The following is a 22901-nucleotide window of genomic DNA, read 5'->3' on the forward strand; positions in this document are numbered from 1 at the left end:
TATGTATGTAGGTGATTCTCTATTTGAATAGAGGAAAAGAGGGACTTTAATAATTCCACTTCATTCACTATTTCTTTTATGTATGTTGCTTATTCGAGCTTTTAATATTTGTTTCCACACAGCCGCTATTATTATTGCATGGTTCATTTTGGAATTTTTAATCGCCCTATAATTGCACTAAAGTATTTTTTAATGAGCATTTAACAAGAGCGTTTTTCAGTTTTTATATTTTTATACCCACCACCATAGAGGTTTAATAAGTTTGCCGTTCCGCCTTTAACACATCGACATATCAATTTCCGTTTATACAAAATATATATATTCTTGATTAGGAAGAAATTCTAAGATGATATAACGAGGTCCGTCTGTGTCTGTCTGTGACAATCACGCTATAGCCTTCAATAATGAGATGATTATGGTGAAATTTTACATAAACTCGTCTTTTGTCTGCAGACGGAACCATGATATAGCCACCATATAGACCGATCATCCGACCTGATTTCTTGAGGGTATGGAAGCAAGCAGCAATTAGAGGTATTTCAAGTTCATAAAGATCTGCGCTATATTTTATATATTATATACATTGCTCCATGTTTTGATATAGGTCCCATATAGACCGATCTCCCGATTGGATTTTTGGAAGGCGTAGAAGCTGTAATTTTCATCCGATTGAAATTTTAAACCGAGGTGTATTTCAGGTGTGCCAAATGTGTCATATATCGTTCCATATTGTGATATATCTCCCATATAGACCGATCTCCGAAATGTTCATCTGGTTTGCTTGAAATTTCAAACCTACACACATAAAGAAAATTTTATGATTCAATCACAAAATTAATTGATTCAATTAATTTTTTAATTGAAATGTCTTCAATCACGAAAACGATTGTTTCAATCTCAGTTTTAATTGAACATAAAAAATATATTTGGGTAAAAAATTAATTTATTTCATTAAATAATTTTTTTTATTGATGCAATTAAAAATTTAATTGACCTTGATTAAAATTATTTATTGTTTCAATTAAATTTTTAATTAAAAATTTAAAAATTGTCAATCCTTTTTCAGTTTACTTAGTCTTCTGAGTTTGATTAAAAAATTAATTGTGCTAATTTTGTAATTGAATAAGTTTTCAGCTTCAATAAACTTTTTAATAGGAAATATTTTGGTGATATTTTTTTCTATACAGAGGTATCTCAGATGTGTAACCATCTGCGTTTAATTTGGTATATACAGGTCCATTTTTTTATATAACCCCCTTATAGAGAGGATGGAAGCCAAAATTTTCATAAATTTTAAATCTGGAGGTATTTTACCTTCGTAAAGAGCAGTGCCAAATTTGGAACATATCGGTTCATGTTTTGATATGGCCCTCACTTATGCAGAGCTACGCGAAATTTCGTATAAATCGGTTCATGTTTTGGTGTAGCCCCCATATAGACAAACCTTCCGATTTGACTTCTTGAGAGCATGGAAGCCGCACATTTCATCCGATTGGCTTCAAATTTTAAACTAAAATTTTTCTGGAGGTAGGAAGCCCTCCCCTTTCTACGCTAATGGCTAAATTTGGTATATATGTTTTGATATAGCCCCCACATTGATCGATATTTTAATGTCGTAAATGGCTGTGTTATATATGTTACATATTGGGCCGTGTTTTAAGGGCATTAATTTTTATCCGATTGGGTTAAAATTTTAAATCTGGAGTATTATCAAATATATTTTATATCGCCCATTATTTTCTATAACTCCTTTATAGACCAATTTTAGGAGTAAAACATTGGCCTCCGAGGTCATATGAATCTTAATCGGCCGAAAGTTATAGATGGGAGCTATATCTAAATCTGAACCGATTTTGACCAAATTTGACATGAACAGCTAAAACCGAATTCTGCTCTCTATGCAAAATATCATGTAATTCGGAGTGAAATTTCACCTCCGAATGTAAATCGGCCGGAAAATATATGTGGGAGCTATATCTTAATCAGGATAAACCTCTGGCTTTTGCGGTCATATAAGTGTATGGTATATCGGATGAAGGATATATATGTGAGCTATATCTAAATCTGAACCGATTTTTGAAAAAATAAATTTGGCATGCATAGTTTTAATTATATTCCCTGTGCAAAATTTCACGTAAATCGGAGTACAACTTTGTCCTCTTTGGCCATATGCGTATAAATCAGGCGAAAGATGTATAGGGGGGGCTATATCTAAATTTTAATCGATTTCTTCCAAAATCAATAGGGTTCTAAAATTTGAAGTCGATTGAATTAAAAGTGCGACCTAGACTTTGATCACAAAAATGTGTTCACATGCAGGTGGACGGTCACACATAGTGGTCACATTGCTTCCAATTTTTTCTAGTCTATATATTTGTACTTCCAAACCCATTTTGCAATATCCGTTTTAACCATCCGATAAACGACTAAAGGGACTTTCTTTCACAGAAAAAAATTTCCGTAGTTAAACTAACGCTAATAACTTATTATACCCTGCGCAACACTGTGGAACAGGGTATTATATTTAAGTTAGTGCATATGTTTGTAACACCCAGAAGGAGACGCATGGTGTCTTTGGCAATAATGCTCAGGGTGGGTCCCTGAGTCGATATAACCATCTCCGTCTGTCCGTCTGTCTGTGAACACATTTTTGTGATCAAGGTCTAGGTCGCAATTTAAGTCCAATCGCCTTCAAATTTGGCACATGTTCCTAATTTGGGTCAGAATAGAACCCTATTGATTTTGGAAGAAATCGGTTCAGATGTAGATACAGCTCCCATATATATCTTTCGCCCGATATGCACTAATATGGACCCAGCAGCCAGAGTTTTATACCGATTTGCTTGAAATTTTGTACAAATATAACACTTAGTCGTATAGTCAAGTGTGCAAAATTTGATTGAAATCGGTTCAGATTTAGATATAGCTCCCATATATATCTTTCGCCCGATATAGACTAATATGGTTCTAATAGCCAGAGTTTAGGCCCAATTTGGTTGAAATGTTGCACAGGGAGTAGATTTAGCATTGTAGCTATGCGTGCCAAATTTGATTGAAATCGGTTCAGATTTATATAGCTCCCATATATATGTGTTTCTGATTTCGACAAAAATGGTCAAAATACCAACATTTTCCTTGTAAAATCGCCACTGCTTAGTCGAAAAGTTGTAAAAATTACTCTAATTTTCCTAAACTTCTAATACATACATATCGAGCGATAAATCATTTTGCGAAGTTTCCTTAAAATTGCTTCAGATTTAAATGTTTCCCATATTTTTTACTAACATTGTGTTCCACCCTAGTGCATTAGCCGACTTAAATTTTGAGTCTATAGATTTTGTGGAAGTCTATCAATTTCTGTCCAGATCGAGTGATATTTAAATGTATGTATTTGGGACAAACCTTTATATATAGCCCCCAACACATTCGACATTTGTGATATGGTATCGAAAATTTAGATCTACAAAGTGGAACAGGGTAGAATATAGTCGACCCCGCCCGACTTTAGACTTTCCTTACTTGTTTTTATTGTAAAAATTTGTTATTAGTTATTTGTTAGTAGTTAAATTTTATTACTTTTTGCGAAATTTTCCACAGCCCAATGAAATTTTCGTTTTTTTTAGTATGTCTCAAATATTTTATGAACTAAACGTGAGTATAAAGTTCGATGACCGTACACATAAGTTCAATGTGAACTAAAGCAAATAAAATTTTTCGTACGATTCCCAAAAATAGTAAGAATGAACTACTGTATGGTTAAAATGGTCATGATTTGACGCCAATGATTTTCTTCTTAACTTTTAGTTAATATTTTCTTCTATTGGAGGGTGTAATTTCGTAAACTGTAGTTAAAAAGTACAACAGGGCATTAAATTTTCCTGGTTTTAACAACGCTTTGGGGAAATCTCAAAATGTGTACTTTTTTTCGGTGTTCATATATCAAATTTGGATGCCCATCTTTTTCCATTTGGTCATTCCCTTTTTTTGGAAGATGCTGCTTTACTGCGATTCAGAAGATTTTTGCCGGTTTTTCCATCTGGACCAATTTCTAGGGAGGAATATATTGCAATCAAATTTTTTTTGTATTCGTATATAACTTACTTTTAACATATAAATGGCGTTGAAACGACTACTCACATACGGATTTTTTTTGCCTCACATAAATAATTTTTAATTGTTTTATTATATAATAATCGTTTTTGCGTGCTGGAAACGACGCCAAAGTCTTATATTATTTGTGTGATATAGATTTACGCCTTTTACAGGATGCAAACATAATTCAATAAAAATTAAAAAACAAGTACATACAGCACTAAGTTCGGCAGGGCCGAATCTTAAATACCCACCACCATGAACCAAATGTTAGGATTTCCTTTGAAATTTCAGGAGGGCTTGAGGACTTGAGGACACTTCCCGAAGATAATTTTAAAGATTTCACCTATGAGGACTATATCAGATTCTGGATTTATAAGAACCATTTTTGTTTGAGTTTTAGAGGAATCATTAACATCTCTTGTAAGTGTGCAAGAAAATTATAAAATAACGTCTTGATTTGAAATCTTAAATCTGTAGAAGTAAAATCTGGAAATTTTACATTGAGTTTCAAGCAATTTTCATGATCAGAGCGCCTTCTACACCCTCAAGAAGTGAAGTCGGTCTATATGGAGGCATTACCAAATGGACCGATAAAAACTTAATCCGATACACGTTTTTGTGAGCCTAAACTACCAGAATATTTACAATTTCAGGCAAATCAGATAAAAACTACCAAAATATGGACCGATACTCACCACTTTCGGCACACCTCTTTATGATCCTAAAATACCTCTAGATTTCTAATTTGAGACAAATTGGATAAAAACTACGGTTTCTATAAGCCCAAGACCCCAAATCGGGAGATCGTTTTATATGGGGACCATACCAAAACATGGACCGATACTCACAATTTTTGGCACACGTATTTGTGGTCCTACAATACCTCTAGATTTCCAATTTCAGGTAAATTGAATAAAAACTGCGTTTCTATAAGCCCAAGAAATAAAATCGGGAGATCGGTCTATATGGGGGCTATACAAAAATATTGACCGATACTCACAATTTTTGGCACACGTATTTGTGGCCCTACAATACCTCTAGATTTCCAATTTCAGGTAAATTGAATAAAAACTGCGGTTTCTATAAGCCCAAGAAGTAAAATCGGGAGATCGGTATATATGGGGGCTATACCAAAACATGGACCGATACTCACCATTTTTGGCACACCTCTTTATGGTAATAAAATACCATGGATTTCGTAGAAACTTCTACCACAGACTGTCATCCACAATCGAATTACTTGGGTTGCGGTAACATTTGGCAAGGTATCTTAACACTTCTTAACACCGTCTTCTAAATTGTATCGTATGGACTAACTATACGGGGTATATATTAAACAAGTAAGTAAAGTAGAAAGTCGGGCGGGGCCGACTATATCACCCATTGATATAGGTATGGGAGATAAACCGCAGTTGCATATTTAAGAAAATTAAAGGGTACATGTTTATGGGTGCTTTGTCTCAATCTGACTATAGTCCATAGTCAGTGTTGCCATGGAAAATGTTCAGTTTACCCTACAAGGACAAAAAGTTCCCTACTTTCCCATACATTCCCAAACAATTTTCTCTACAATATTTTTCGTTTGCCACAGTTGGTAGAATTCTACCCAAAATAGTATTTATTTTTTGTTACATCTCTATAAAAATAAAATTTTGGAAAAAGTTTCTATAAACAAATTTTTGTGAGAAATTTTTCTATAGAAATTTTGAGAAAAAATTCCATAGAAATAAAATTTTGAGAAAATTTTTTATAGAAATTATATTTTGAAAAAAAAAATGCTATAGAAATACAATTTTGACAAAATTTTCTATAGAAATAAAATGTTGACAAAATTTTCTACAGGAATAAAGTTTTGACAAAATTTTCTATAGAAATATTTGTTTGTTAGATTTGTAGTAATCTTCAAATTTTGTTAGATTTGTTAGGCACGAGTGGTAACTGTTGTTACCACACATTGTTAAAGATCAAGCCTTGCCGGCTTCTAATTTCCTCCTCTAGAGCCACCAAAATATAAAAATTATTACAAATTGTGTTGAGTGAAAATGTCCCTACATTGTGGCCCTACGTCTCTACAAGACGTTAAATATTAGAAAAAACCTACATATAGGGAATTTCCCCTACTTCTAACAACACTGGATGTAGTTGATATTGCACCTACAGAGTTAGTATGCCACTAATATTGAGCCCATTATTAAAAAAGAGAAAATCGCTCAATTATTGTGGGTAATAAATCCAAATTTGTAAAAATCGAGCAATATTCTTATGTAAGAGCTACAGATACGTATAAATACGATCGGCTAGTACATCAAAATTTTAAATTTGAGTAACCTTGGTTAATAAATAAGAGTATTATAGCCAAATTTGGGAAAATCGGGCTATACACATATATGGGAGCTATATCTCAATCTGAACCAATTTCGATGAAATTTTGCACGTACAGTAAGTGCTATAGAAGATTACATTTCGCAAACTTTGAGTACTATCGGTTGATAAATAAGGGTTTTATAGCCAAATTTAGAAAAATTGGGCGGTACATATATATGGGAGCTATAGCTAAATCTGAACCGATTTCCATGATTTTTTGCACATATAATTAGTGTTATAGAAGATTATATTTAGCCAACTTTGAGCAAGATCGGTTGATAAATAAGGGTTTTATAGCCAAATTTAGAAAAATTGGGCGGTACATATATATGGGAGCTATAGCTAAATCTGAACCGATTTCGATAATTTTGTACACATATAGTTAGTGCTATAGAAGATTACATTTAGCCAACTTTGAGTAACATCGGTTGATAAATAAGGGTTTTATGACCTAATTTGGCAAAATCGGGCGATACATATATATGGGAGCCATATCTAAATCTGAACCGATTTCGATAACATTTTGCAGACTTAAAGGGTGATACAGAAGATAATTTTGTGCTAAATTTGACGACGATCGGTTAGTAAAAAAGTGCAACGTGACCCCATTTGTCGAAATTGGGCGATACATATATATGGGAGCTATATCTAAATTTGATCCGATTTCTTCCAAATTCAATAGCGTCCGTCCCTGTGCCCAAAAAACTGCCTGTACCAAATTTCATCAAAATCGGTTAATAATTGCGACCGGAATCCTGTGAACAACAAATACATGGACAGACGGACGGACGGACACCAAGAGCTAGATCGACTCAGGAGGTGATTCTGAGTCGATCGGTATATATTTTATGGGGTCTAAAATCAATATTTCTGGTAGGCACATTTTTTGGCCGATCAAACTTATTATACCCTGACCACTAACATATGTGGTTTAGGGTATAAAAAAAGGCGATTAAATACGTATATAATTCAGTTTGACAAAATTTTTGGAGGAGCAAAATTCATCCGATTCGGTTGAAATTTGGTACATTTAGCTAGTATAAGACCGCTAACAACCATATCAAAATTGGTCCATATCGGTCTATGGTTACATATATAGCTGATCCCCAATAACACAAAATTGGTCCATATCTCCAAAAATAAACTACCAACATTTTATTTCTATAGAAAATTTTGACAAAATTGTTTTTGCTTTCTATAGAAATAAAATGTTGGTAGTTTATTTTTGGCGATATGGACCAATTTTTGTGTGATTGGGGATCGGCTATATATAACTATAGACAGATATGGACCAATTTTGGCATGGTTACACTAGCTTAGCGTACCAAATTTCCACCGAATCGGATGAATTTTGATCCTCCAAGAGGTTTCGGAGGCCAAATTTGGGGATCGATTTATATGGGGGCTGTATATAATTATGGACCGATATGGACCAATTTTTGCATGGTTGTTAGAGGCCATATACTACCATGTATCAAAATTCAACCTGATCGGATGAAATTTGCTTCTGTAAGAAGCTCCGCAAGTCAAATCTGGGGGTCGGTTTATATGGGGACTATACGTAAAAGTGGTCCAATACCGCCCATTTGCAATACACAGAAAAAAAGTGTCTTGTAAATTTAAGGACCATTTTGACTTCCACATAGTTCAACAAATTTACTGTAATATAGTTCATTTTTCGTAACCACAACGAAAATTAACTTAGCTAAAGCAAAACTTATAAAAATTCAGTAAATGTTTTTTAGTTCACTAACTACGAAATGGGAAGGATTTTTCCTTAAATAAATTTCCAACACAGTAGTTAATGCATCGTTGATTCTATTATAAAAATACATGGGCAATATAAAAATCTTACTACGAAATGTGGACAATTTACTAAGACAAAATTTTGTATGGAAAAAAATTTTTGTAGTAAAAATTAACTTAACGACATTACCGATTCGTACGATGACTACCTACAGATTATTCCCCTTTTTATTATATGTTGGAGTGTTTTTACTCACATTGAAAATTTTAGTTAAAATAGAATAAAAATTAGTTAATATAATCCTTGACAGGTGTATATAATTTTTATAGATTCCTCATAGATTTGGTATATATTTTACCTTAACTTATATATAGAATTCCTACTAATCAATAAACGTGTTACTGGAAAATGTGAGTGCATCATGCGAGGGAGTTTTTAGAGACATTTTGTGTATATCTCGTATGATTGTTTGTGTTTGTTATTGCGTCATTTATGCTGTTGTTGGTTGTTTTGATTCTAGAGACAATGGAATGTTCCTTGTGAGTTGTTGGTATCTTTTGTGGTGAGAGTTGTTTTTTTGCAATAGCAAGATCAGAAAGGGAACGTGTGTGTGTGTGTGGAGTTGTTTTTCTTTACGGCAGGTATGTATCCCTTATGACTATTTGTGTCTTTCAGTTTTATTGTTGCATTCAGTTATGTTGATGCATTTATGAAGTGCACACGTGGATTTAATTTTGCAAAATTGTACGTGCGGTATTGGTGTTTATTAATGAAAATACATTTATTTCGAAACATTTTAGAAACTGAGAAGTGAATGATAAAAAACAAATAACAGATTAAGGAACTATATATTTCTGTTAATATGTTAGTTTAAAATTAGTGCGGATTTTAAATTGATTTACATTAAAATATACAACATGCGTGGTAATAGGATGATTTATATTTATTCTACATCTGGATCACAGGTTGAGAAGCAACCATTTTTTTGAATCTATATTTTTTATGTTACAGCAATTCCTACAGGTGAGTACTAAGTTCGAGTTTAGCCGCTAATATTAAAAATAAATCACTAAGCAAAGTATAAAATTATACGTCTTCGATACAAATTTAAATATAACTTGATGGAGAATAGCCCAAATCAAGTTTTTTATAAAGATTATTTTTTATAATGGATTATTAAAGAAAACTTATCATGGAAATTGCAATTTTAGCCGCTAAACTCGAACTTAATATCCACCTTAAATACTAAATGCTATACTGACAAGTGGAAATTTTGTCTAATTTTATAATATTTTTTATTTCAATTATATTCTGAGAATAATTTCAATAACGTCCCATTTGTCCATGGATATGATTCCAATAATGTACCTACTGGATGGATTTTTCAATGTGGTAAGTTTTTCTGTAAACGGTATTTTGTCCGTTTTTAACAAAAAACCAAAATTTCAATTTATTAAAAATTATTTTTTTTCACTTGCAGGTAGACAGGTCTCGTAATGGTAATTTTTTGGATATTCTTACTGTTTAATACTAATTAAGCTGATATCCTTATTGGCTCTAGGAAATACTCTTGAAAACCGTAAGTTAAAGATCAATATGAACGATAGAATTAATTAATTAATAATATTTTTCTTATATTTTGTATAACTTCAGATGCCTCTAAGCCAAATCCGCCCAACAAAAGTTAGCCAAAATCGATGAAATTGGACAATTCAATTGAATATAGCAACTTATGCCACATATATCTTTCATATAGATAGAAAACATGGACATTTAAATTAATTAATTTAGTCCTAATAACATAGAATATTACTCTTTTGAAGAAACAATTACTAACTACCGACAAGTAACTGCATCCAACGTACGAATAAAAATATTTCCTTTATTGTATATCATAAGCCATAGTTTTGTGTAATATAATAATAATTTTTTGAAATAAAATACTGGTGGTTATAGAAAATTTACTTGTTTTGTACGAAAAATTTCTTAGTTGTATACAGGCTTGTTGTACCTTTGATTCCTCAATTTCCCTACTTTTTTGAAAATTATACCGACAAACAGTTTATTTCAAACCAATTTCTTAATACAGGTTTCCCAAAAAATTGTTAATTTTTCCGGATAGCAGGAATATTTTGAATGAGTTTAACTATATTCTTCCCACAGCATAGTAATAATGAACTAAAATACGATGTAATACATGAACTAATTTATAAGAGAATCATGAACTTATCTAGATGAAAAAAATCTTTGGCGCCAAATCATGGTCATTCTTACTATGGGTTAGTTCATTTTTCATAAAAAATAGTAAACTTTTTTTTTGGTGTACCATTCGACCTATACAATAACAAATACTTATGCCAAGTTTAAAGTCGATAGCGTGTTTCGTTCGGAAGTTAATGTGATTTCAACAGACGGACGGACGGTCATGCATAGATCGACTCAGAATTTCACCACGACCCAGAATATATATACTTCTTAGAATATATATACATCTTAGAACAATATTTCGATGTGTTACAAACGGAATGACAAAGTTAATATACCCCCATCCAATGGTGGAGAGTATAAAAATAATATTCATGTCTATATCTGTTTCACATTCATATCATTTATTTATCTTTCCCTACTTTCTCTTCTGTTATATAAACAATGAAGACGCATATATTGAATTTTGTCCGGACGGAGAATCGAACCACGGTCAAAAACACTTGGTCATAAGTTAAAGCTTTTATACTCATCAACACAAATATCGCTATTGTCATCAGCACACAAGTATGGCATACAGCCACAGTGGTGCAATTGTTAGCATGCCCGCCTTGCATACAAAGGTTCGTGGGTTCAAACGTTGCATCGACAGAACATCAAACATTTTTTTTCAGCGGGACATTTCTGAGGGTTTAACAGCTTCTCTAAGTGGTTTCACTGTTAAACGGGCAGCACTCAGTGATAAGAGAGAAGTTCACCATTGTGGTATCATAATGGAATGAATAGTCTAAGTGAGTCTGACATATCAGGCTGCCACTATACCGAAGCTAACCTAACATAACGCATACAGTCAAGCAGGTCTTTGTTTAGACCACACACAAAGCGCATTTAAAGAAGCTTCGTTAAAAGGAAACAAACAACTTTAGTTGCAAACGTCTGATGCTCCATTTCTTTCCAAAATTGTTCACACAATTTCGAAAGGACAGATTTATGATGTGTACTATATTAATTTTTTACTACGAAATATAAACCATATAAACGAAATCGACAGTGGCTTTAGAATAAAATGTTTTTATTTACATCAAAAATATAATCTTTGTGATATACAATTTTTTTATTATAAAAGTTTTAAATTTTCGCAGAGATAAAATAACCTTGCTACACCCATTTCCAAACGTTTTATTTTTTCTTTAAGTGTACGAACAAACAATTATCATTTGAAAAATGAAAGCTTATTAGATTGGTGGTCTATGCAAATCGTCTTGCAATGTATTGAATATAAGTCCCAACTATACTTCATGCATGTCAACACTTAATTTACATGCAATTATCTCAAATAGAGGAGAACACAAAGCTTGCCTTCACATGATTACCATCATCTAAAAAAATGTTAAACCTTGCGGATATTGTTTGAAGTGGGCGCCACTTGGCAATTTTGCATGCATTTTGAACAGAAAAACATATGAATCCTTATATTTTTGTAGCTAATTGCAATTTTATGTAAATTATCGATCCCAGATGTATGAAAACAAAATTGAATTGCCACTTGTATAATTGCGATTGTGGTTGCCTTTATTGTATCTTAAATCGCGTTATATTCATAACCATTGACCAGAAGACAATGATAATCGTTATAATGATACTGATATAATGAAAACAAGAAAGGTGCAACTGCAGATATCCAATGCCTTAGTGGCAATAGCTACACGCAAAGAAAAAATAACTTTTGGAAATCACAAACGTTGTCCTTTTGTTAATTATACCCACACTGTGGAACAGGGTATTATAAGTTAGTGCATATGTTTGCAACACCCAGAAGGAGACGAGATGGACACATGGTGTCTTTGGCAATAATGCTCAGGGTGGGTCCCTGAGTCGATCTAGCCATGTCCGTCCGTCTGTCTGTGAACACATTTTTGTGATCAATGTCTAGGTCGCAATTTAAGTCCAATCGCCAATCAAATTTGACACATGTTCCTAATTTGGGTCAGAATAGAACCCAATTGATTTTGGAAGAAATCGGTTCAGATTTAGATATAGCTCCCATATATATCTTTCGCCCGATATGCACTTATATGGACCCAGAAGCCAGAGTTTTACCCCAATTTGTTTGAAATTTTGTATCAGGAGAACAATAAGTACTATAGTCAGGTGTGCCAAATTTGATTGAAATCAGTTTAGATTGAGATATAGCTCTCATATGTATCTTTCGCCCGATATGGAATTATATGGCCCCAGAAGCCAGATTTTTAGCCCAATTTGGTTGAAATTTTGCACTATGAGTACAATTAGTAGTGTATTCAAGTGTGCTAATTTTTATTGAAATCGGTTCAGATTTAGATATAGCTCCCATATATATCTTTCGCCCGATTTTCTGTCGTATGACCACAGAGGTCAAAGTTTTAGTCCGATTTTGCACAGGGAGTAGAATTAAAATACTAAGTATGCATGTCAAATTTGATTGAAATCGGTTCAGATTTCTATATAACTTCCATATATATGTTTTTCCGATTTGGGCAAAAATGGCCAAAATACCCACATTTTCCTTATAAAATCGCCACTGCTAAGTCGAAAACTTGTAAAATTGACTCAAATTTTCCTTTATTTCTAATACATATCTATCGACCGATAAATCATAAATACACTTTTGTGAAATTGTCTCAAAAAAGGTTTAGATTAAAATGTTGCCTATATTTATACCCTTCACCACTACTGTGGTACAGGGTATAATAAGTTTGTGCATTTGTATGTAACGCCAAGAAGGAGTAATCATAGACCAACCTTTTAGTATACGGATCGGCTTAGAATTAAATTCTGAGTCGATTTAGCGATGTCCGTCTGTCTGTCCGTCTGTCTGTCTGTCTGTTGATGTATTTTTGTGTGCAAAGTACAGCTCGCAGTTTTAGTCCGATTGTCCTAAAATTTGGTATAGGGTCCTGTTTCGGCTCAAAGACGATCCCTATTGATTTTGGAAAAAATCGGTTCAGATTTAGATATAGCTGCCATATATTTTTTTCACCGATCTGGTCATAATTGGCGTGTATATCAACCGATCTTCCTCAAATTCCGTACATCCGAATATTTCATGAGTCTCGAAAAACTTGCAAAATATCAGCAAAATCGGTTCAGATTTAGATATAGCTCCCATATATAGCTTTCGCCCGATTTACACTCATTTGCCCACAGAGGCCAATTTTTTGCTCCGATTTAGTTTAAATTTTGCATAGGGAGTAGAATTAGCGTTGTAACTATGCGTGCCAAATTTGCTTGAAATCGGTTCAGATTTGGATATATCTCCCATATAAAGCTTTCGCCCGATTTACACTCATATGACCACAGAGGCCAATTTTTAACTCCGATTTAGTTGAAATTTTGCACAGGCAGTAGAATCGGTTCAGATTTGGATATATCTCCCATATAAAGCTTTCGCCCGATTTACACTCATATGACCACAGAGGCCAATTTTTAACTCCGATTTAGTTGAAATTTTGCACAGGCAGTAGAATTAGCATTGTAGCTATGCGTGCCAAATTTGGTTGAAATCGGTTCAGATTTAGATATAGCTCCCATATATATGTTTTTCTGATTTCGACAAAAATGGCCAAAATACTAACATTTTCCTTGTAAAATCGCCACTGCTTAGTCGAAAAGTTGTAAAAATGACTCTAATTTTCCTAAACTTCTAATACATATATATATCGAGCGATAAGTCATAAATAAACTTTTTCGAAGTTTCCTTAAAATTGCTTCAGATTTAAACGTTTCCCATATTTTTTTACTAACATTGTGTTCCACCCTAGTGCATTAGCCGACTTAAGTTTTGAGTCCATAGATTTTGTAGAAGTCTATCAAATTCTTCCAGATCGAGTGATATTTAAATGTATGTATTTGGGACAAACCTTTATATATAGCCCCCCACACATTTGACGGATGTGATATGGTATCGAAAATTTAGATCTACAAAGTGGTGCAGGGTATAATATAGTCGGCCCGCCCGACTTTAGACTCTCCTTACTGGTTTTTTACTAACATAGTGTCTATAGATTATAAATTTTGTTCAGATGGAGTCAGATTTAAATGTATGTATTTGGGACAAAAACCTTTGTATATAGAACCCAACACATATGGCGTATTTCATATAGTATCGAAAATGTGGATTTACAAAGTGGTGCAGGCTATAGGGTATAGTCGGCCCCGCCAGACTTTAGACTTTCCTTACTTGTTTTTTAGTATTTGTGAATCATTTGTGTATTGTGTATTTCAGCATAAAACAATGCGTTGACTCAACAACAAGCGTAGCTTAACCAACAGAAGAAAAGTATGTTCATGAAATAGATTTGGGTAAAGCCCTGTAGACTGCAAGATGGTTGGATGAAAGATAGCACAGTGGTTCCAAATTGCTTTTTTAATAATTATGCAACTTTTGATGGGCTGAAGATATCAACATATTTTTTTCTTTGTATGAAAGCTGAAGTTACAAACTTGCAAACTTATAGGGAAAGACCTCAGCTTTCACACACAAATTATGTGGATATCTTTATCAGTTCAAAAGTTGCAGAATTATTTCCAAAATATTATTTAGAACCACTGTTTTGTAAATAAAATAAAAAATAGTACAAATAACAGGTTGGCTGATAAGTCCCCGGTCTGACACATAGATGGCGTCGCCAAATGATTCGTGTCAAAATTTGACGTCTGTACGTCAATTAGTTTGTGAGATAGAGCGTCTTTTGTGAAGCAACTTTTGTTATTGTGAAAAAAATGGAAAAAAGGAATTTCGTGTTTTGATAAAATACTGTTTTCTGAAGGGAAAAAATACGGTGGAAGCAAAAACTTGGCTTGATAATGAGTTTCCGGACTCTGCCCCAGGGAAATAAACAATAATTGATTGGTATGCACAATTCAAGGGTGGTGAAATGAGCACGGAGGACGGTATACGCAGTGGACGCCCGAATGAGGTGGTTGCCGACGAAAACATCAAAAAATCCAAAAAATGATTTTGAATGGCCGTAAAATGAAGCTGATCGAGATAGCAGAGGCCTTAAAGATATCAAAGGAACGTGTTGGTCATATCATTCATCAATATTTGGATATGCGGAAGCTCTGTGCAAAACGGGTGCCGCGCGAGCTCACATTTGACCAAAATCAACTACGTGTTGATGATTCTGAGCGGTGTTTGCAGCTGTTAACTCGTAATACACCCGAATTTTTCCGTTGATATGTGACAATGGATGAAACATGGCTCCATCACTACACTCCTGAGTCCAATCGACAGTCGGCGGAGTAGACAGCGACCGGTGAATCGTCTCAGAAGCGTGGAAAGACTCAAAAGTCCGCTGGCAATGTAATGGCCTCTGTTTTTTGGGATGCGCATGGAATAATTTTTATCGATTATCTTGAGAAGGGAAAAACCATCAACAGTGACTATTATATGGCATTATTGGAGCGTTTGAAGGTCGAAATCGCGGAAAAACGGCCCCATATGAAGAAGAACAACGGCCAGGCCGAAGCTTATGTACCCTCCACCATGGTTTGCGTAGAAACTTCTACTGAAGACTGTCATCCACAATCGAATTACTTGGGTTGCGGTAACACTTGCCGATGGCAAGGTATCTCAAAACTTCCTAACACCGTAATATATGCCACATAGTCCATACGTGGTATATATTAAACTAAAAAAGGCCGATTAAATACGTATATAATTAAGTTTAAAGTTTCTATAGAAATAAAATTTTGACAAAATAAAATTTTGACAACATTTGCTATAGAAGTAAAATTTGGAAAAAAAATTCTATAGAAATAAAATTTGCATAAAATTTTCTATAGAAATAAAATTCTGACATAATTTTCTATAGAAATAAAATTTTGACAAAATTTTCTATAGAAATAAAATTTTTACAAAATTTTCTATAGAAATAACATTTTGACAATGTTTTCTATAAAAATAAAATTTTGGTAGATTATTTGTGGCTCGAGTGGCAACCATGATTATGAACCGATAAGGACCAATTTTTGTGTGATTGGGGATCGCCTATATATAACTATAGACCGATATGGAACAATTTTGGCATGGTTATTAGCGGCCTTATACTAACACCACGTTGCAAATTTCAACCGGATTGAATGAATTTTGCTCCTCTAAGAGGCTCCGGAGATCAAATCTGGGGAACGGTTTATATGGGGCTATATATAATTATGGACCGATATGGACCAATTCTTGCGTGTTTGTTAGAGACCACATTCTAACACCACGTTCCAAATTTCAACCGGATCGGATGAATTTTGCTTCTCTTATAGCAATCGCAAGCCAAATTTGGGGTCCGTTTATATGGGGGCTATACGTAAAAGTGGACCGATATGGCCCATTTGCAATACTATCCGACCTACATCAATAACAACTACTTGTGCCAAGTTTGGCTTGCGAGGCCTCTAAGAGAAGCAAATTTCATCCGATCCGGCTGAAATTTGGTACATGGTGTTAGTATATAGTCTCTAACAACCATGCAAAAATTGGTCCACATCGGTCCATAATTATATATAGCCCCCATATAAACCGATCCCCCGATTTTGCTTGCGAGGCCTCTAAGAGAACCAAATTTCATCCGATCCGGCTGAAATTTGGTACATGGTGTTAGTATATGGTCTCTAACAACCATGCAAAAATTGGTCGACATCAGTCCATAATTATATATAGCCCCCACATAAACCGATCCACCTAAGAGAAGCAAATTTCATCCGATCCGGCTGAAATTTGGTACATAGTGTTAGTATATGGTCTCTAACAACCATGCAAAAATTGGTCCACATCGGTCCATAATAATATATAGGCCCCATATAAACCGATCCCCCGATTTGGCTTGCGAGGCCTCTAAGAGAACCAAATTTCATCCGATCCGTCTGAAATTTGGTACGTGATGTTAGTATACGGTCTCTAACAACCATGCAAAAATTGGTCCACATCGGTTCATAATTATATATAGCCCCCATATAAACCGATCACCAGATTTGACCTCCTGAACCTCTTGGAAGACCAAAATTCATCTGATTCAGTTGAAATTTTGTACGTGGTGTTAATATATGGCCTCAAACTCCCATGCAAAAATTGGTCGATATCGGTCCATAATTATATATAGGCCCCATATAAACCGATCCCCAGATTTGACCTCCAGAGCCCCTTAGAAGAGTAAAATTCTTCCCATTCGGTTGTAATTTGGTACGTGATGTTAGTATATGGTATCCAACAACCATGCAGGAATTGGTTCCTATCAGTCCATAATTATATATAGCTCCCATATAAACCGATCCCCAGATTTGACCTCCGGTGCCTTTTGGAGAAGCAAAATTCATCCGATCTGCTTGAAATTTGGTACGTGGTGGTACTATATGTTATTTAACAACGATGGTAAAAGTGGTCCATATCAGTCCATAATCGTACATAGCCCCATATAAACCGATCCCGAGATTTGGTTTTGGAATCTCTGGGAGGAGCAAATTTCATCCGAGTGAGTTGAAATTTGGTACATTGTGCTAGTATATGGTCGTTAACAACCATGCCCATATCGATTCGTAATTATTTGTAGACTTAACTATACATAACTTTTTGTCTAATATATACCATGTATGGACTAAATCACAATTTAGAAAACGATGTTAAGAAGTTTTAAGTTACCACAACCCAAGTAATTCGATTGTGGATGACAGTCTTTCGTAGAAGTTTTTACGCAATCCATGGTGGTGGGTACATAAGATTCGGCCTGGCCGAACTTGCGGCCGTATATACTGGTTTTTTTTTTCAAAATCAATGGCGATTGTTTTTGAGCCAAAGTAAAACTCTGTGCCAAATTTAAGGATGATCGGACTTAAACTGCGAGTTGTACTTTGCACACAAAATTACATATACAGACAGACGGATAGACAGACAGACAGACGAACATCGCTAAATCGACTCAGAATTTATTTCTAAGACGATCGGTTTACTAAATGATGGGTTTCAGACTTTTCCTTCTTGGCGTTACATACAAATGCACAAACCCTGTACCACAGTAGTGGTGAAGGGTATAATTACAATTGCAATACTGTTAAAATGTGATTTCGGTACACCACCTGGAGTCGACTCCGGAGTCGAGGCTAATAGGAAATGCTGGAGTCAGAGTCGGATCAGGAGAAACTTCTACTACAATCGAATTATTTGGGTTGCGGTAACACTTGCCGATGGCAAGGTATCTTAAAACTTCTTAACACCGTGTTCTAAATTGTAAGTTAGTCCATACGGGGTATATATTAATAAAAGGCCGGTTAACCATCAAATAACAGTCATTCAAAACATGGTTCATATTGGTCCGAGCGCTTCAGCGATATCGGATTGTCTGCACACCGTGAAGAAATATGATCACATCAAACATGTTTCAAGAGTAAAATGTTATTTCTGGATGGTGAACATTTAACATGTTTGTCGCAGCCTTGTTATTTTCTCGGAAATTATGTATCTGATTTCGGCTCTTCTTCGTTCTGGTTATAGCTAACACTAATTATCTTTCGATTGTCGTAATCGAATCAACCTTTTCTCTACACTGAAAAAATTATTTACGTTATATTAAAGATTACCCAATCTAAATTTTAGGATGCAAAATTTACAAAATATTAAGGACAAATTTCTTTAAAATAATGAAATTTTAATTAAAATAAAGTTTATAATCTTTGCTTTAATTTTTTTTCATTAAATTTAGGACACAGATTTTGTAAATTTGCGTCCCTCCATTAAAATCGCATGTCTTTGAACTAAGGCTAATTTTCATTAAAGTAAAGAAAAACATTTTTGATTTAAAGAAAATGTCCTTAAATTAACTGAAATATTGAAACTTTTGATTTAAGATAAAAATGCGTCAAATATAGACAAAGACTTATTTTGAGGATCTAGCGTCTTTGGTTTACATTTTTTTTTTAATTAAGAGAACATTTTTTACTTTGAAGAATCCGTTATAATTTGGATTTTTAAACTGGCATTTGTTTGTACGTGAGCACCTTTATTAATAAACCGCGAAAAGAGAATGAGAATTTGATAAATGAAATCTGTATCCTAATTTTAATTTTATTGGTCCTAGATTTAAAGCCAGATAGATCGCTACAAATTTCTTTATTTTAAAGAAGCCGCATCTTTGGCTCGGAATCAATACCAAAATCCTTAAGGGAAGGTCAAAATCTTTGGATCCAAGTAAACTTTTCTTTGGGTGTAGGTGCACGCTCACATCATAGTGATTTGAGACATTGAAGCAAATGTATAATTTTTATTGTATTAATTTATTTATGCAAATTGTTGTAGAGATAGTTAAATGCAAAACATAATGTCTGTTTAATTTGTTCTTTGTTTTATTATTTACAGAACTCACCATATGCCTTAAAAGATACATCAACTAGTGCGGCAGCCTGGTCATCAACGGCATTACAGCCCTCTAGTTATTATGCTTATGATCCCACCTTTGGTGCATGCGGGTAAGTGAAAATGCTAGTTTTAATGGTGTAAAGGAATTTCATGTCTAAGCAAATTCTTCTGGACTATGACCATAAGGAGGGGAATTGAAATGTACAGTAAATGTGAATGTGTTTTTTTTCGCAACATATTTTATTTTATTATTGTTGAGATAGTCTACTGTTTACAGATATGATGATAAAAATTTCAATCGTATAAAATCATGCGATGCCAGAAAACTTGAGGAGTCAATTAGAAAATAAAATTGTATTGACCATGAAATGGAGTTAACAAGCTTTTTCAATTGAATTGATTATACAATATAGGCCTTATTTGCGAATAATAATTCACAACTTTCATATTAAATCTTATATTAAGGGAATGTAAAAAAGATATCTTGAGATTACATTTCACAACAATCGTGTATATGTGATGTGTGGAAGGTTAAATTTGAAGGGCCGATATTGAATGTGAACTACACATACACTGGAAAAAATATTGACCTAATATGAAAGATTAAACAACCTAAATTTAAGGACACGAAATTCACAAAATCTCTATATAAACAAAAAAATTTTTTTTTTCTGATTACATAAGAAAAATTCAATTATAAAATTAATTGATCCAATTAATTTTATAATTGAAATGTTTTCAATTACTTAAATCATAGTATGCGTAATTAAAAAACGAGTATATATGGGCGTAAGTTCGGCCAGGCCAAATCTTATGTTCCCTCCACCATGGATTGCGTAGAAACTTCTACGAAATTTATTGTCTTTTTGCATCTTGACTACAAAGCAAAAAACCGTTCAAATATAGGACATGTTTTCCAACACTTTATTTTAAAGACGTTTTTACTTGAAACATGCCATAATTTCTACTGGAAGTCAAGTCTTAATTTGGAAAATAAAGTTGTCGTTAACTCGTTTTTAAAGGACTTTGATAGCATATGAAGAAACAAAGCTGAAAATGCGAAAAAATAAAATTTCCTTCCTAGAAGCAAGAACACAAATCCCAAATTTAAAAGAGAATTGTGTCTTAAAAGTATCCGTACTTGTATTCTCCGCTTCTTTGGCTCGGAATCAATACCAAAATGTTTAAAGTAAAGACGAAATCTTTTGAACCGGGCATGCTTCTTTTTCAGTGTGGGGGCTATGTATGATTATGGACCGATATGGACATATTTTTGCATGGTTGTTAGATAACATATAATAACACCACGTACCAAATTTCAACAGAATCGGGTGAAATTTGCTCCTCCAAGAGGCTCCAAAACCACATCTAGGGTTTCGGCTTATATGGGGCTATATATAATTATGAACCGATGTGGACCAATTTTTTAAATAGTTGTTAGAGACCATATACTAACACCACGTACCAAATTTCAATCGGATCGGATGAATTTTGCTCCTCCGGAGGTCAAATCTGGGGATCGGTTTATATGGGGACTATATATAATTATGGACGGATATGGACCAATTTTTGCATGACTGTTAGAGACCATATACTAACACCACGTACCAAATTTTAACCGCATCGGATGAATTTTGCTCCTCCAAGAGGCTCCGGAGGTCAAATCTGGAGATCGGTTTATATGGGGACTATATATAATTATGGACGGATATGGACAAATTTTTGTATGAATGTTAGAGACCATATACTAACATCACGTACCAATTTTCAACCGGATCGGATGAAATATACTTCTCTAAGAGGCTCCGCAAGCCAAATCTGGGGGTCGGTTTATATGAGGGCTATACGTAATGGCCCATTTGCCATACCATCCGACCTACATCAATAACGATGTGTAAACTTAGCATATATTCCAGAAAAGTGGAGGGAAACAAAAGTCGTCTTCATACCTAAAGCAGGAAAAGCCTCTCACTCGAGTGTGAAGGATTTCCGACCAATCAGCTTATCCTCATTCCTACTTAAGACCCTGGAGAGGATGATAGACATGTATCTTAGAACTAGCGTGGATTCAAGTTTGGTCTCCAAACGACAGCATGTATACTCGAAGGGCAGGTCTACTGAGACCGCATTGCATGAACGAGTCAGCTTTATTGAAAGCTAACTATCTGTCAAAGAATACACAATCGTGGCGTTTCTAGACATCGAAGGGGCGTTCAATAATGTCCATCCGAGCTCGATATTAAATGGACTGACAACTCTGAATGTTGATCCAGGTATACTTAGGCTGTTAGACGAACTTCTAAGGAAGAGACGCATTTCAGCCACACTAGGACAAGCAAACATACAAAGGTATGTGAACAGAGGCACTCCTCAAGGAGGTGTTCTATCACCTCTTCTTTGAAATGTTGCTATAAACAACCTTCTAGTTTCCCTAGAAAAAAAAAGGATAAAAGTGGTGGCATACGCAGATGATGTGGCGCTAGCAGTCAGGGGAAAATTCCCATCCACAATCAGAGATATTATACAGAGAGCTATCCGGATGACTGAGAAATGGGCAAAAGATAATGGTCTTGGTGTAAATCCAGCAAAGACAGAACTAGTCATGTACTGCAAAGATCGCAAAACTCCCACGGTTAGGCCCATTTCCTTAGGGGGTACTGAAATTCCCTTTGGTGAATGTGCAAAATACCATGGCGTTATTTTGGACAGGAAGCTGAATTTTAGGCTTAATATTGAAGAGAGGGCGAGAAAAGCCACGGTAGCTTTGTACTCGTGCAAAAAGGCAATAGGGAAAAAGTGGGGACTAAAACCAAAAATTGTGCATTGGCTATACACGGCAGTAGTTAGACCTATAATGCTATATGGTGTGGTAGTCTGGTGGACGGCACTTCAGCAACCGACTTGTTTAGATAAAGTATGGCGAGCTTATGTATCTCAGGAGCATTTAGTAAGACAGGAACAGACTCCCTTAATGTCATGCTACATCTATTGCCTTTAGACATTTTGGCCAAACAGTCAGCTGCAACAACGGCTGAGCGGTTGCGCGAGCTATCGCTGTGGTCGGAAAAAATGTACGGTCATAGTTCGGTCCTCAAAGTAATGCCAGATGTG

The 22901-nt window shown here is 34.5% G+C and overlaps 1 protein-coding gene and 1 long non-coding RNA gene across 2 annotated transcripts in view; both read left to right on the plus strand.

Moving 5' to 3' along the window:
• Positions 1-22901, plus strand: part of LOC142234808 (homeobox protein araucan-like) — a 476647-nt gene that overhangs the window by 272563 nt on the left and 181183 nt on the right. Inside the window, exon 3 of the mRNA XM_075305997.1 lies at positions 19791-19900. Coding sequence (XP_075162112.1) covers positions 19791-19900 — 110 coding nt within the window. The remainder of the gene's footprint in view (positions 1-19790; positions 19901-22901) is intronic.
• Positions 9521-9954, plus strand: LOC142233653 (uncharacterized). Its single transcript, XR_012721458.1, has 3 exons — positions 9521-9598; positions 9687-9785; positions 9860-9954. It is a non-coding gene; the product is annotated as an uncharacterized LOC142233653 (long non-coding RNA).

Source organism: Haematobia irritans, chromosome 4 (genome assembly GCF_050003625.1).
Source record: "Haematobia irritans isolate KBUSLIRL chromosome 4, ASM5000362v1, whole genome shotgun sequence".
In the NCBI taxonomy this organism is placed as follows: domain Eukaryota; kingdom Metazoa; phylum Arthropoda; class Insecta; order Diptera; family Muscidae; genus Haematobia; species Haematobia irritans.